General features: G+C 44.4%; 1 protein-coding gene across 7 annotated transcripts in view; it reads left to right on the forward strand.

Moving 5' to 3' along the window:
• Positions 1–15602, forward strand: part of VSTM4 (V-set and transmembrane domain containing 4) — a 99850-nt gene that overhangs the window by 64451 nt on the left and 19797 nt on the right. For 2 of the 7 annotated variants that reach the window (XM_036103139.2, XM_078077455.1), the window contains 2 exons: positions 678–784; positions 2168–2229. In XM_036103139.2, coding sequence (XP_035959032.1) covers positions 678–784; positions 2168–2229 — 169 coding nt within the window. Of the gene's footprint in view, positions 1–677; positions 785–2167; positions 2230–10242; positions 10300–12737; positions 13519–15602 lie in introns of those variants that run through there. The other 5 variants (XR_013449712.1, XM_078077454.1, XM_078077452.1 and 2 more) reach the window with 5 other exon arrangements.

Here is a 15602-nt window from a genome sequence, read left to right on the forward strand (position 1 = left end):
AGGCTTATCAGTGCCATCATTCTGGGTAACACATACAAAGAACCTGATAGCACAGTGATTACACAGGGCCAGATAACTGAAAGCACCCACAGCCCTCCTCAGGGTGAAGCCGCTTACTCTCTACTAAAGGTAAAGTTACAGCAGGAAAAGAAAGCATGAACAATCATGGGGGACCCTGGAGAATTCTGGGGGCAGCTCCCACGGTCCTTTGTCCCTTGCATAGGAGGTGCTCTGTTTGTGGATTGTGAACCACAAAAATACGTGCAAAGAATCTTGGTTTTAGGGTAGCTCAAGCAGAAGTTTCTAATCGTATCTTAATACCCTACTGGTGATGTGGCCAAGCCAGACTGTGTTACTGATGCAACCTGTATAAACCATCAATCTCTGCATCTGTAACTGTGTAGACAAGCTGGCCCTGGATCTCTCCAGGGATCTTTGAACGTTCAACAGCACATTATAAATCACTAACTAGCTCACCTCACCATCCTTATCTTAGCCACAGGTCAGTACTAGACCTCCCAACATCCCTGGAGACCAACATAGAGTGATCCCAGTCCAGCTGTAAGAGAACTTCACCTTACGTAGGTACTCAGGAAGCCCACAGAAACTATGGCTTCCTTTCCCTTTTTCTGGAACAAACCTGCTTCTGCCTTCACCAGGACTCTCTTCTTGTATAGCTCAGGGGAGACCGTGACCAGTGTGACCAGCTTGGCCCCACTGCAACCCAAGAAGGGCAAGAGGCGGAAGGAGAAGGCCGACGTTCCTCCTGCAGTGCCTGCCAAAGGTAGGAGGCTAGCCTACAGGTACCCACGTGGGAGCCAGCACGGCTGATCTAGAAGTGGGTCTGGGGTCTGCAGTGGGATCGGGACAGGGGGAGTAGACAGATGGAGGATGTGACATCTGCTGATGATATGGCTTGCAGAACCCCACCTAGATTCTGATCATAACTGAGCCCCATCACCGAGGTGGGGCTGGGGGTGGTGCGCTGGCCCAGCATGGCATTAGTGGGGAGGTGGGAGGGGGGAGGTCAACGTGCACAGATTGATTCCACAATGTACTTCACCTTGAACTATTAACATGCTCACACATAGTGGGGTGGGACAAAGGGGTATCAACATCTTCTTGGTTCATTCAAGGGAATGAAGCCTCTCTGATTTTTCTAAGGATGTAAACCAGGTATGTAGTTTATTTTGGATTTGTTCTGGGGATAAAATGAGGGTTAGTCTTTGATTCCAGTTGTAATGTAGAGCAACATAGGTGAGAAAGATGAATGTTTCTGGAGAACTGCTCATGTCTTAGGAGAACTAAGACCATTTACAGATAGTTCCTAAAATAACTGTGGCCAGTTTTGGAGATGTTCATACCTCAAAGAGTTTGAAATGTAGTTGGAAGTACTAGGACTGTCCCCTAGGTATCCTTGGGGTCCTGTGCTAAAAGCCACTGGTGCTCAGGCTGAACACGTGTTGGGTAGACAGAGGGGCTGGAAGGCCTGGGCATTCTGGGAGGCATGACAAGTGTCGGTCTGGGGAGGGAAGGGGGCAGAGAACTCTGCCGTAACGTCTCATTCAATCAGAGTAGATAGTACCTTACCTTACAAAAGATGAGAGTGAGCCTCAGAGAGCTAAGTGGTAGAGTCTGGCTTGGAGGTGAGGCTGCCTAACTTTCAAGGTCAAGTTCAAGTTCCAAAACATTGAAGTACTCATTACATGATATTTGGGGGGACGAGCCTCAATTTTCTCCTCTGTTAAATGGGGACAATAAGACCCGCCTCCCTGATGACCTCTGAGGGCTGCCCTGAGGGTCGGGGTCACTGCTTTAACTGTTACTGTGTAGTTAGGATGAAGCCCAGGGAAGTTCCCGGCCTCAGGCTTTACCAAACATACCTGGTTCTCACCTGCACACCCGACCTCTTGGTAGCTGGCAGTGTTTTATGCAGAGTTGTTTCATTGACCTTGCTGTTGGGAGATTATGACATGTCCAAAGACTAGGGGAGGATTGCTCTCCATGCAGGGGCACCCAGTGATGCCTAGATCAGAAACCGAACTTCTTCCGTGGGGGCAGGGAGGGGTGCGTGAATCTCCACAGAGTATGTCTGTGATGCTCATGCTACGTGGGTGTTACAAGTCCTGGAGGAAATGCAAGCTAAACCCTTGACATCCTTCCACAGCTCCCATAGCTACCACATTCCATAAACCGAAGCTGCTGAAACCACAAAGGAAAGTCGCCCTGGTGAGTAACCATATTCTGTGTTGTTGTCCCCTCAAGCCTTAAACACACGTGAGGTCCAAGGAGTACCTTGACTGACTCAAAATGTGCTGCAAGTTCTTGGTGCTTCCGTCCCCAAATAAAGGCATTCTCTCTTCTTGGGTCAGCTTTTGAGCCATCTTTTCTCCACATCTGGTTCCCAGAGTGGCTTTTAAAAAATCCAAGGAGAACCATGTTCCATTATAAATGCTATTTTTCAAAAAGAAGGGGAAAAAAAAAGCCACACTCCAGAAGGTATAAATAGAATATGGACTTGTTTATATAAATTTACCTGATAACGACTCTGAAGAGACTGCTGAAGAACCTTCCAGAAAATATGTCATAGCTATTTATTTTGAAATAACTGTAGATTTACAGAAGAGTTGTAAAGACACGGCGAGTTCCTGTCTGCTCTTCACCCAGCTTCTCCTAGGGTGAGCATCTCACATAGCCCTGGTGTCTTTGTCAAAAGTAAGATTACCATCAGCACATTGCCGTTAACCACACTCCAGACTTCGGCCAGATTTCAGCAGTTTCTCCACCCATGTTCTTCTCCTGTTCCAGGATCCAGTTCAAGATATCACATTGCACTTAGTTGTCGTGCATCCTTAGTCTCCTCCAGTCTGTGATGTTCCCTAATCTTCTTTTCTTTTGTGGCCTTGACACTTCTGAAGAGAAGCAGCCAGTTATTTTTTTATAATGTCCCTTGATTTGGCTTTCTCTGAGATTTTCTGATGAGTAGAGATGAGGTTCTGGATTTTGGCCAAGAATACAGAAGTGATATTTCCTCCTCATGGCATGTTTTTGGGGATGCATGATATCAATATGTCTTATTAGTGACATTAATCATGATAGCTTGGTTCGTTAGGGTGGTGTTTGCTGGGCTTCCTCCATACAAAGTTACTATTTTCCCCTTTCCATACCTGTTTGTTAGAAGCCAGTCACTAGGGACGCCTGGGTGGCTCAGTCGGTTAAGCGTCTGCCTTCGGCTCAGGTCATGATCTCAGGGTCCTGGGATCGAGTCCCACATTGGGCTCCCTGCTCGGCGGGGAGCCTGCTTCTCCCTCTCCCTCTGCCTGCCACTCCCCCTGCTTGTGCTCTCTCTCTCTCTCTCTGACAAATAAATAAATAAAATCTAAAAAAAAAAAAAAAAAAGCCAGCCACTAAGTCCAGTTCACACTCAGGGGGAGGAGAGAAGCTCCCTGTTCTAAAGGAGGAATATTAAAGAATTTGTGGATATCTGTTAACCACGACAGTAATTACAGTAATTAATAAATATTTTGGGGGAGATATGTCAAGTATAAGCAAATATCCTGTTTTTCCTTGAACTTTTGCCCACGATTTTAGCATTCATCAATGGATTTTGCTTGTAGCAGTTATTGCTATGGTGTACTAATGGTGGTTTTGTATTTTCCTTAATCCTTCTATTTTTACTGGGGCACCTGGGTGGCTCAGTTGGTTAAGCGTCTGCCTTCGGCTCGGGTCATGATCCTGGGGTCCTGGGATCGAGTCCCACGTCAGGCTCCTGGCTCGGTGGGGAGTCTGCTTCTCCCTCTGCCTCTCTCCCTGCTTGTGCTCTCTCTCTCTGTGTATCTCTGTCTTGAATAAATAAAAAAATCTTTTAAAAAATCCTTCTATTTTTACTACTTGAAATTCTTCTGTAAGGAAAAGCTGGACACCTTCTCTCATTTATTTATTCACTAATTTGTATCAGTATGGGTGCATGGATATGAAAAATTTTAAGTTTCTAATTATTTACTTTGTCGCTAACATTGCTTAGCAGTTGTATATTTGTGTGTGAGAGAAAGAGAGACAGAGACAGACAGGCAGAGAGGGAGGGAGAGAGAGGGAGACTGAGAGGGAGAGATATTGGCAGCCCTATTCTAAAATGTGGATGTACTGGGAAGGGCTGAAATGATCTTGAAGGAAAAGAACAAAGTGGAGAATTTATATACCAATTCTCAAGACTTACCTTAAAGCCACAATAATTAACAAACTATGATATGAGCACAAAGATAGATAAATAGATCAAAGGAACAGAATAAAGAGCTCCAAACAGATCTACATATGTATTGTCACTTGATTTATTACAAAAGTGACATTGCAAGTCAGGGGAGGGATTACTTTTCAATATAGGGTGATAGGTCTGTTGGATATCCATATGAAGAACAATGATCCGTTACCCCTGCTTTATACCATAGACAAAAATTAGAGAAGGATCATAGACTTAAATAGGAAAGGTAAATATAAAGCTTCCTAAAGATTGCGTATCTCCCTACTTCAGCTCAGGCAAAGACTGTTTAAAACAAGACTCACTAAGTACTGACCATAAAGGAAAAGATGGAAAAATTTGGATTACCTTAAAATTTAGAATGTTGATTGTTGGGGTGCCTGGGTGATTGGGTTGGTTGAGCATCCAACTCTTGATTTCAGCTCTGGCTGTGATCTCAGGGTTGTGGGATCGAGCCCCCTTTGGACTCCATACTCAGTGTGGAGTTGGCTTGAGATTTTCTCTCTTCCTCTCCCTCTGCCCCTCCCCCTGCTCTCTCTCTATCTCTCTAAAAATAAAAATAAATAAATAAAAAATCTTAAAATTCAGAATGTTGATTGTGATTTAAAGGCACCAAGAAAGAATGCAAAGGCAAACCACAGTTTGGAAGAACATCCAGCATGCATGCATCTAACAAAGGATTCTTATCTAGAATGTCTGAACACCTACAAATCAATAGGAAATAAAAGGACAACTCTACAAAAAAAGTATAATAAGCGGAAGTCTTCAACATGCACTTCACAGAAGGAGATACACCAACAGTAAGCACATGAAAAGTATTTAACCTCATTGGCATCATGGCAATGCAAGTTAAAAAGCGTAAAGTTTACATCTAGGAGGATGGCTGAAATGAAACACTTGTTTCTTTTTTTTGCCTGTTTTTCTCTGACCCATTGGGAATTTGGGAATGTATCCAGTTTTATCTGTTTGTCAGATTCTTTTTTATTTTACTTTATGTTTTGTATTTCAATAATCATTCCTTGCCAGTTTTATTAAACTTCATCCCTACATTCTAAACAGTTATTTGAACTAAACATTTACTAACTTTATTATTATTCTTTCTTGAATCTAATGTCTTCTCCCCAAATATCTTTCTTTGCATTTACATTTGAGCAATTTGTCCGGGAATGGAATTCTAGTTTTATAAACTTTTTCCACTCTGTTCTGAGAAATAAGCTGAATACTTTATGTTCATTTCTATTTACTTCCCATATTGCCCAGGGTAAATGCCAAACTCCATACTGTGGCCTATAATACCCTGTATCATACAAGCCACATACGTCATTTAAATTTTTTAGTAGCCACATTAAAGAAGTAAAAAGAAACAGGTGGAACCAATTTTAATAATATGGTTTATTTAACCCAATATAGCAAAAAGATTATCATTTAAACATATAATCTATGCAGAAATTATTCATGAAATATTTTACATGCTTTTTATTCTCCAAAGCCTTCAAAATCCAGTGTATATTTTACACCTACTGCACATCTCATTTCAGAGCCACATTTTCAGTGCTTAACAGCCACATTTGACTAGTGGCTACCATATTGGAAAGCTCAGCTGTATATGATCCAGCCCCCATTAGCTCTTTGACATCATTTTTGCCACTGTCTCCCTTCTTTGTTCCCCTCTGGCCACCCTGGCCTCCTTGCTAGTCCTTAAACATACCAGGCATGTTCTGGAAGGGCGTTTGCACCAGTTGTTCACTCTGCCTGGAACGTTCTCCCCAGGATATGCTTGCGGCTTGTCACTCACCCCGTAAGGTCTCTATGCAGATATCACCTTGATGGAGAAACCTTCCTGAAATCCTATATAAAACACTGCTCACCCTCTGACAGTGCTCCTCATGACAGACACCCCGACATACTTTATATTTATCTATTAATTGCCTCTCCCTTCTACCAGAGTGCACGGCCCATCAAGGCAGGGAGCTTGTCTGCTCTGGTCGTGCGATGTCCTCCATGCCCAGAGCAGGGTCCAGCATGATGGAGATTCATTAATGACTGCACACCAGTGCCGTGGAGTAGGTTCTGTCATTCTGCTTTTACAGATGGGCATAGTGAGATGCAAAGTCAGTGAGGTGCAAGATGGAACCCAAGGTCACGCATACTTGAATCTGCTTCTGAATCCAAAACATGCTCATTTGGATTCTTGCCTCAGAGTGGAGCCTGGGTCGGGTGGCTCTCTGGGTGTGGGTCGGACATACTGTCCTGGCTCGGCCTCACCCCCACCCTTGCTGCTTTGCACCCGTATTTCCGGCTGTTCCATCGGAGAGGCTGATTCACCTGTTTCCAAAGAGAGCCTTCTTTTGCCTGCAGTGAATTGTGGGTTCCAATGGACTTTTCATTCCATGTGATTCCCTCTGGTTCAGATCATCAAAAGTTCCTCACCAGTTCTGCTCTGTTCACTACCCCTGTCTTGTCCTCAAATGCCGCTGGAGAGTCTTTGCTGATTTTAATAGATCTCTGGCCATTCAATGGGCTTTTGGAAACTCAGTGGGGCACGAAGGCTAAACCTATCAACTTTTCTCACTCCCTCAACTGTGCACATCACTGCGCATCTGTGTGAGTATGTGTGTATTTTCTTCAGATCTTTCCTCCTTGTTCTGGTATTTATCAAAACATCAAGAAAGGATGTGCCTTGTAAATTTTCCCACCTTACTTTCTGTCTTAGTTGCTCAGGAGTTTTTGCTTATAATCCAAAATTTTAGCCCTGGTAATAACAGAAACAGCTACTTACTGACGCTCCGTGGATATATCCCAGAGAGAGAGCCAAAAAAGTGCTTTTTGCATGTCGTCATAGTTAATTCTCACAATAAGATCCCTCCTCCCGATGTCCAGTTTTGCATGGGAGGACACACACTCTGTCTAAGAAAAGCGAGGTCCTACAACTCACAGGAGTAGCAATCCACTTCCCGTGAAGATGGTGCTTCTGCCCTGGTGGACAGCCCCTTTGCAGTGTCACTGGTCATAAATGGACAACTTTCTCTAGTCCACAGCCTGGGGTGGGGGAAGCCCACCTCTCATTTATCCACTAAACAAAAATCAGTTGTACACACTTTGGGGACAGAATGCTTCAATAAGCACTTTGGGGCCACCTATAAACAGATGGGAGTCAACAGCATTTTCAAAAATAACTCTGGTCTTTTTTTTTTTTTAATTTTTATTGTTATGTTAATCACCATACATTACAACATTAGTTTTTGATGTAGTGTTCCATGATTCATTGTTTGTGCATAACACCCAGTGCTCCATGCAGAACATGCCCTCTTTAATACCCATCCTCCCACCCCCCCTCCCCTCTAGAACCCTCAGTTTGTTTCAGAGTCCATCGTCTCTCATGGTTTGTCTCCCCCTCCAATTTCCCCCCCTTCATTCTTCCCCTCCTGCTATCTTCTTCTTTTTTTTTTTTTCTTAACATGTATTGCATTATTTGTTTCAGAGGTACAGATCTGTGATTCAACAGTCTTGCACACTTCACAGCGCTCACCATAGCACATACCCTCCCCAATGTCTTATCACCCAGCCACCCCATCCCTCCCACCCCCCCCCCACTCCAGCAACCCTCAGTTTGTTTCCTGAGATTAAGAATTCTTCATATCAGTGAGGTCATATGATACATGTCTTTCTCTGATTGACTTATTTCGCTCAGCATAACACCCTCCAGTTCCATCCATGTCGTTGCAAATGGCAAGATCTCATTCCTTTTGATGGCTGCATAATATTGCATTGTATATATATACCACATCTTCTTTATCCGTTCATCTGTCGATGGACATCTTGGCTCTTTCCACAGTTTGGCTATTGTGGACATTGCTGCTATAAACATCGGGGTGCACGTACCCCTTCGGCTCCCTACATTTGTATCTTTGGGGTAAATACCCAGTAGTGCAATTGCTGGATCATATGGTAGCTCTATTTTCAACTTTTTGAGGAACCTCCATACTGTTTGCCAGAGTGGCTGCACCAGCTTGCATTCCCGCCAACAGTGTAGGAGGGTTCCCCTTTCTCCGCATCCTCGCCAACATCTGTCGTTTCCTGACTTGTTAATTTTAGCCATTCTGACTGGTGTGAGGTGGTGTCTCATTGAGGTTTTGATTTGGATTTCCCTGATGCCGAGCGAATTTGAGCACTTTTTCATGTGTCTGTGGGCCATTTGGATGTCTTCTTTGGAAAAATGTCTGTTCATGTCTTCTGCCCATTTCTTGATTGGATTCTTTGTTCTTTGGGTGTTGAGTTTGATAAGTTCTTTATAGATTTTGGATACTAGCCCTTTATCTGATATGTCATTTGCAAATATCTTCTCTCATTCTGTCGGTTGTCTTTTGGTTTTGTGGACTGTTTCTTTTGCTGTGCAAAAGCTTTTTATCTTGATGAAGTCCCAATAGTTCATTTTTGCCCTTGCTTCCCTTGCCTTTGGCGATGTTTCTAGGAAGAAGTTGCTGCGGCTGAGGTCGAAGAGGTTGCTGCCTGTGTTCTCCTTTAGGATTTTGATGGACTCCTGTCTCACATTGAGGTCTTTCAACCATTTGGAGTCTATTTTTGTGTGTGGTGTAAGGAAATGGTCCAGTTTCATTCTTCTGCATGTGGCTGTCCAATTTTCCCAACACCATTTGTTGAAGAGACTGTCTTTTTTCCATTGGACATTCTTTCCTGCTTTGTCAAAGATTAGTTGACCATACAGTTGAGGGTCCATTTCTGGGCTCTCTATTCTGTTCCATTGATCTATGTGTCTGTTTTTGTGCCAGTACCATACTGTCTTGATGATGACAGCTTTGTAATAGAGCTGGAAGTCCGGAATTGTGATGTCACCAGCTTTGCTTTTCTTTTTCAACATTCCTCTGGCTATTCGGGGTCTTTTCTGGTTCCATACAAATTTTAAGATTATTTGTTCCATTTCTTTAAAAAAAGTGGATGGTATTTTGATGGGGATTGCATTGAATGTGTAGATTGCTCTAGGTAGCATTGACATCTTCACAATATTTGTTCTTCCAATCCATGAGCATGGAACGTCTTTCCATTTCTTTGTGTCTTCCTCAATTTCTTTCATGAGTATTTTATAGTTTTCTGAGTACAGATCCTTTGCCTCTTTGATTAGATTTATTCCCAGGTATCTTATGGTTTTGGGTGCAATTGTAAATGGGATCGACTCCTTAATTTCTCTTTCTTCTGTCTTGTTGTTGGTGTATAGGAATGCCACTGATTTCTGTGCATTGATTGTATATCCTGCCACTTTACTGAATTCCTGTATGAGTTCTAGCAGTTTTGGGGTGGAGTCTTTTGGGTTTTCCACATAAAGTATCATATCATCTGCAAAGAGTGAGGGTTTGACTTCTTCTTTGCCGATTTGGATGCCTTTTATTTCTTTTTGTTGTCTGATTGCGGTGGCTAGGACTTCTAATATTATGTGGAATAGCAGTGGTGATAGTGGACATCCCTGCCATGTTCCTGACCTTAGGGGGAAAGCTCTGAGTTTTTCCCCATTGAGAATAATATTCACTGAAGGTTTTTCATAGATGGCTTTTATGATATTGAGGTATGTACCCTCTGTCCCTATACTCTGAAGAGTTTTGATCAAGAAAGGATGCTGTACTTTGTCAAATACTTTTTCTGCATCTGTTGAGAGGATCATATGATTCTTGTTCTTTCTTTTGTTAATGTATTGTATCACGTTGATTGATTTGCGGATGTTGAACCAACCTTGCAGCCCAGGGATAAATCCCACTTGGTCGTGGTGAATAATCCTTTTAATGGACTGTTGGATCCTATTGGCTAGTATTTTGGTGAGAATTTTTGCATCCATGTTCATCAAGGATATTGGTCTGTAATTCTCCTTTTTGATGGGGTCTTTGTCTGGTTTTGGGATCAAGGTAATGGTGGCCTCAAAAATAACTGTGGTCTTAATCACGAGTTTGAGTTGCTGAGTTCTGTTTGTGTGTCCGTTCGAGCTGGTGTGCTGCTCCTGATGCAGACGCGACATAGGACATTCTTCATCTTCACCGAAAGTAAGTTGGGGCAATTATATGCATTTCAGAGGGGATCTTTGTTTTGTGAAAGTATCTCCAATAAGAGCTGCTAAGTACCAAATTATCTGTGGATCGTTTACGAGATGAAAAGACCTAAAATTTTCCATACCAAAATTTTCCAGAAACAAGACCATTTGGAAACCAGTTTATACCCATAACAATAGACAATAAAGAAAAGAGCTGACTTTGAGTGGGACTCTATCTGACCAGCAGTTTAGAGTCAAAAATCCCAGGCCTAGCGTCTGCAGGTTTTAGTTAATATTAAGATTTATTTTCCCGGGAGGGCAACATTGACCTTAGTCTCGGTTGGGTCGATATTTAGCTCTCAGGTCAGTAAGTGTTGATGGGAGCTGCAACTAAAGTCCATAGATACTTGTTGGCTCACAGAGGCCTTGGTGGGTGTTTTAGGAAATAACTAGGAGACATCTCTTCTTCGGGGCCTGGTACCAGTTGGGGCGTTTATTTCTGTCGCTGTTCCATTTTGCCACCATCTGCATAAAACGGTGCTTCCTGGAGTGGTCATGGGCGCAGAGCCCCCAGCCCTCTTTCCAGAGGGACGTTAGCACATGCTCACCCCGAAGAAGCCACGCTGCCCGCTGCCTCCAGTGACTCCTCAACAAGAAGGGAGGACCTGTATTTACTGAGGACCTACTGTGTGCTAACTCCTCTGCTAGGGGCTCAGAGGCTCCATCTCACTCATCTTAAGTGCACACATGAGCTCCTGGTGGGCCCTCCAGACGCCGGGCAGGCAAAAATGACCGACACCTTGCAGTGTGTTTTCACCCTCAAAGCATAAAAGTGGGAATCTTTTTGTATGTTTCCAAGACAACGTGGCATTTTGTGGGCAGTATGGATGCCAGAGCCTGATAGTGGTTGGAAAGTTTAAAAGATAGGATTCATGAAGGAAAAAAGGAGATGAGAAAGGCATTTTAGGCGTTTTATAATCAAGATACCAAAACTGACCCTCCTCTTTTTTTTTTTTAATATTTTTTCATTTCCATTTTGATTTCTTTGATGATCTATGAGTTGTGTTTTTTTTAGATTTTTTTTTATTTATTTATTTGACAGAGAGAGACACAGTGAGAGAGGGAACACAAGCAGGGGGAGTGGGAGAAGGAGAAGCAGGCCTCCCGCCAAGCAGGGAGCCCGATGCGGGGCTCAATCCCAGGACCCTGGGATCGTGACCTGAGCCGAAGGCAGATGCTTAACGACTGAGCCACCCAGGCGCCCCATGACCCTCCTCTTTTTTAACAAAACAAACAGTGGCCTGCTTTCAAGGTGACCTCGTCCACGAGTGAGCCGTGTGTGATCACGCAGCGTCTCTCTGACTGACGATGTGATCGGTTTGTCTCATAACCCTAAACGCTGAGAGTGAGACATTGTTCCTACGTCAGAGGTTCTTCCTCCTTTTGGGGGCAAGGGAGTACTTTCACAACCCTCAAAAATGTGTGGTTTTCCTTTCAGTTAGGGGAGAGGGATTGCCACTGGCTCAAGACCCCCTGAAACCTTCGGAGAACCCCCGCCTCCTCCCCCTGGTTGAGCAGCCCTGCAGCAGGGCCCCCCAGTACTCACTGAGCGAACGCAGATACTTCCAGGAAAAGCCGTCCTGGCTTCCTGGTTTCCAAAGAAACAGAGAAAGCCAGAAGTACTTTTGATTGATTTTTATTGCACCGGGTCAGTTATTGATTTAGAGGCCAAGAGGAGGAAGAGGAAACAGTTTCTGTGATGTGGAGGCAAGAGCTCAGTGCTTCACGAATAGCCACAGGAAGTATGGATTTGAGAGGAGGGTAGTCAGCACCCCAGAACGAACCAAAAAAGAAGAGAATGCAGTCCTCGCTGAGGACCGCTCAGTGCCTCACCCCTGCACATCAGTAACGAAGACACTTGGGTGTAGTACTCCGGAGCTGGAAGGCTCGGGCCACCTCTCTTCTCTGAGGAGGAAATGATCTCTTGTGAGCAAAAGACTGAAGACACCGAGAAATGAGGCACATCACGGGCTTCATTATCACAAGTTTCCCTGCAGGTCTCTTGTGTCCTGTCTGTCCCGCTCAGATCCATCCTCCATATTGCTGCCTAGAGATTGTTCCCACACACAACTCCTACCATGTCATTTCCCTGTTTAAAATACTCTCCAGGCTCCCCCTTGCTTCCAGGATGAAGCGCAGCTTCCTGTGAGCGGCACGAGTGCGGGCTGTCTCCCGCTGGCCCCGGTACCCCGGTGGCCCCACAGGCTCTGTCCTGCACCACTTACCTCGTGGCTCGCTCACGAGCTTCTTTTGGAGCCCTTCTGCCCCTTGAGCCCCACTTACCCCCAATCTAGTTCTCTGGGCATCAGTTATGCTCCTCCATGTCAGGGAGCTCCCCATCACCCACCCTCATGGCACTTTTCAGTGAACTGTTATTTCTGACCCTTCCAGGCATCAGCGTCCTCGTTCCTGGAGGTAAACGTGGGTCGTCTGCCACCACCCCAGCTGACTGCTTTGCTTCCTGGCTGTGGCCCTTCCCCAGATGCTTAGGCTGCTTCTCCTCCTCCACCTGTCCGGGATGTTGGCTGTCTCTGGGGTGCTCTTCTTCTTGAGCAGATTGCCTGGGAGAGTCAACACCAGCACAGGTGTGGCAGCCCGTCCGTTCCCTCACTTGGGTCTTCACGGCGATTCCAGACTGGGCCTTCTGGCTGTTCATGGTACATTCCCTTGGAGGCTCCCCCTGCCCCCCAAATTCACCACAGCACACACGGGACTCATCACCTGCCCCCAGCCCTGCTCCCCCTGGGATACCCCTGCCTCCAGGAATGGCTGTCCCATCCAGACCTGTATTTTAGCACTTCCCACACCACACTGAAGTCATGTTTAGCTGCCCGATTTGACTTTCTCCTCCCCTAGCACCATGTGGTTCCTTTGTACAGAGTGACTTCTACATTTCTTAGACTACAAAGGCTCTACATTAGAGACACCTAAGATGCTAGAGACGGGAGGGGCTGTTTTTTTAAATTGTGCTAAAATGCACATGACATAAAATTTATCTTAACTGGGGCGCCTGGGTGGCTCAGTCGGTTAAGCGGCTGCCTTCGGCTTAGGTCATGATCCCAGGGTCCTGGGATCGAGCCCCGCGTCAGGCTCCCTGCTCAGCAGAGAGCCTGCTTCTCCCTTTCCCTCTGCCTACTTGTGCTATCTCTCTGTCAAATAAAGAAATTTAAAAAAATCTTTAAAAAAAAATTTATCTTAACCATTTTTAAGTGTATGGTTCAGTAGTGTTAAGTACCTTTACATTGCTGTACAAACCATCTCCAGAACTCTTTTCATCTTGCAAAGCTCTGTACTCATTAAATAACACTCCCCCCTTCCTTGTCCCTGAAACCCACCCTTCTACTCTCTGTCTTTATAAATTTGACGACTCTAGGTGCTTCGTGCAAGTGGAATCACATAGTATTTCTCTTTTTGTGATTGGCTGATTTCACTTAGCATAACGTTGTCAAGGACCATCCATGTTGCAACATGTGTCAGAATTTCTTTTTTTTTTTTTTTTCTGGTAAGGCTGAATAATATTTCCTTGAATATATATACCATAGTTTGCTTATCCATTCATCTGTCCATAGACACTTTAGTGGCTTCTACATGTTGGCTATTATGAATAATGCTGCTGTGAACGTGGATGTATAAATATGTTTTTGAGTTCTTGATTTCGGTTCTTTTGGATATATACCTAGAAGTGGAATTGCTGAGTCATATGGTAGTTCTATTTTTAATTTTTTGAGGAACTGCTCTATGGTTTTCCACAGCAGCTATGCCATTTTACATTCCCACCAACAGTGCACAAGGATTCAATTTCTCTACATCCTTGCCAACACTGCTATCTTGTGGTGTTTTTGATAGTAACCATCTTAATAGGTGTGACATGGCATCTCATCATGGTTTTAATTTGCACTTCCCTAACGATTAGTGATGTCGAACATCTTTTTATGTTCTTGTTGGCCATTTGTATATCTTCTTTGGAGAAATGTCTGTTCAAGTCTTTCCCCTGTTTTTTTAAATCAGGTTGTTTTTTTGTTGTTATTGTTGAGTTGTAGAAGCTCTTTATATATTCTAGATATTAATCTCTTATCAGATATATAATTTGCAAATATTTTCACACATTCTGTAGGTTCCCTTTTCCCTCTTGATCATGTCCTTTGATGCACAGAAGTTTTAAATTAGCACTGGTTTTAAAATCATCAAGGACTTGTCCTCCTCATCACTGTGTCCCCAGTAGACGAGCTGGAACTTGTAGAGTAAGTGTGGAGTGAATGAACGATTGAGGACAGAGATCTGTGATTGGAGCTCTGAGTCTTCACTGCTCAAAGTGCAGTCCATGGACTAGCAGCCTGGGCATCGCCTGGGAGTTGTTGGAAAAGTAAAAGCTCACATCCCACCCTAGACCTACTGAATGAGAATCGCAATTCAACAAGATCCCAGATGTATCTGACGAACATGAAAGTTTGAGAGTGTGGCTCTGAATAACTGTCTAACTCAGTAGCCAGCTCTGGTTGGGTCACTGCCGACAAGATGGAGTCTGTCACATCTGGAGAAGACTGATTTTACATTTTAGTAAAGAGTTCAGCCCACAGGGGAGAATGGTGAGTTTTCTTATTTATCAACAAAGAGAAAATTAAACACGAGAATCTGCTTCTAAAGGGTATGGTGAGTTTCCTTCATTCCTGAGGACCTTTCCTGGACAGCTTATCCCTGTGTCAGCTTGGGGTAGCTCTGCCCTGTGATCTCCTAGGGCCTCTCACAGGTAGAGAGTTCTGACATGTAGGGAGTGTGTGACCAAGACTTGCCCGCCTGGGATTCCCTCGAGCTTACTGTCTGCAGTACACTTGCCTCCTCTCGTGGAATCTGACAGATCAGAGCACTCCGAGTGGACATAAAGGATGTGGTTCATTCCATCAGAGTTGAGAGGGAACCTGTCTTGGGAACGGCCTTCCACTGTGTGGTCAGCCCAGGACCCAGATGCCTCACTTTGTCCGGCGTTTTCCTGGTCTCAGGAAAGAAGCCCCCTTTCCCGGCCCCCTTTCACTATCGAGAATATCCTGCCAAGACCAGAAGAGTTTCTCTCTGATCCGTAGCAGAGCAGGGCTGGGAGGCGCATTAGGCACCGGTGATAGAATTCTGAGAGGATTTTAATAATAACCCAAATCCCAGCAAAATTATTTCCAGAGGACATGCATTTCAGGTTTCTTGAAGGATGTTTATAATAAGCCGGAGAATTTCTCTTGTTGTCGTTAATGGGCTAGAACTGGTTTC

This window comes from Halichoerus grypus, chromosome 7, assembly GCF_964656455.1.
Source record: "Halichoerus grypus chromosome 7, mHalGry1.hap1.1, whole genome shotgun sequence".
Taxonomy (NCBI): domain Eukaryota; kingdom Metazoa; phylum Chordata; class Mammalia; order Carnivora; family Phocidae; genus Halichoerus; species Halichoerus grypus.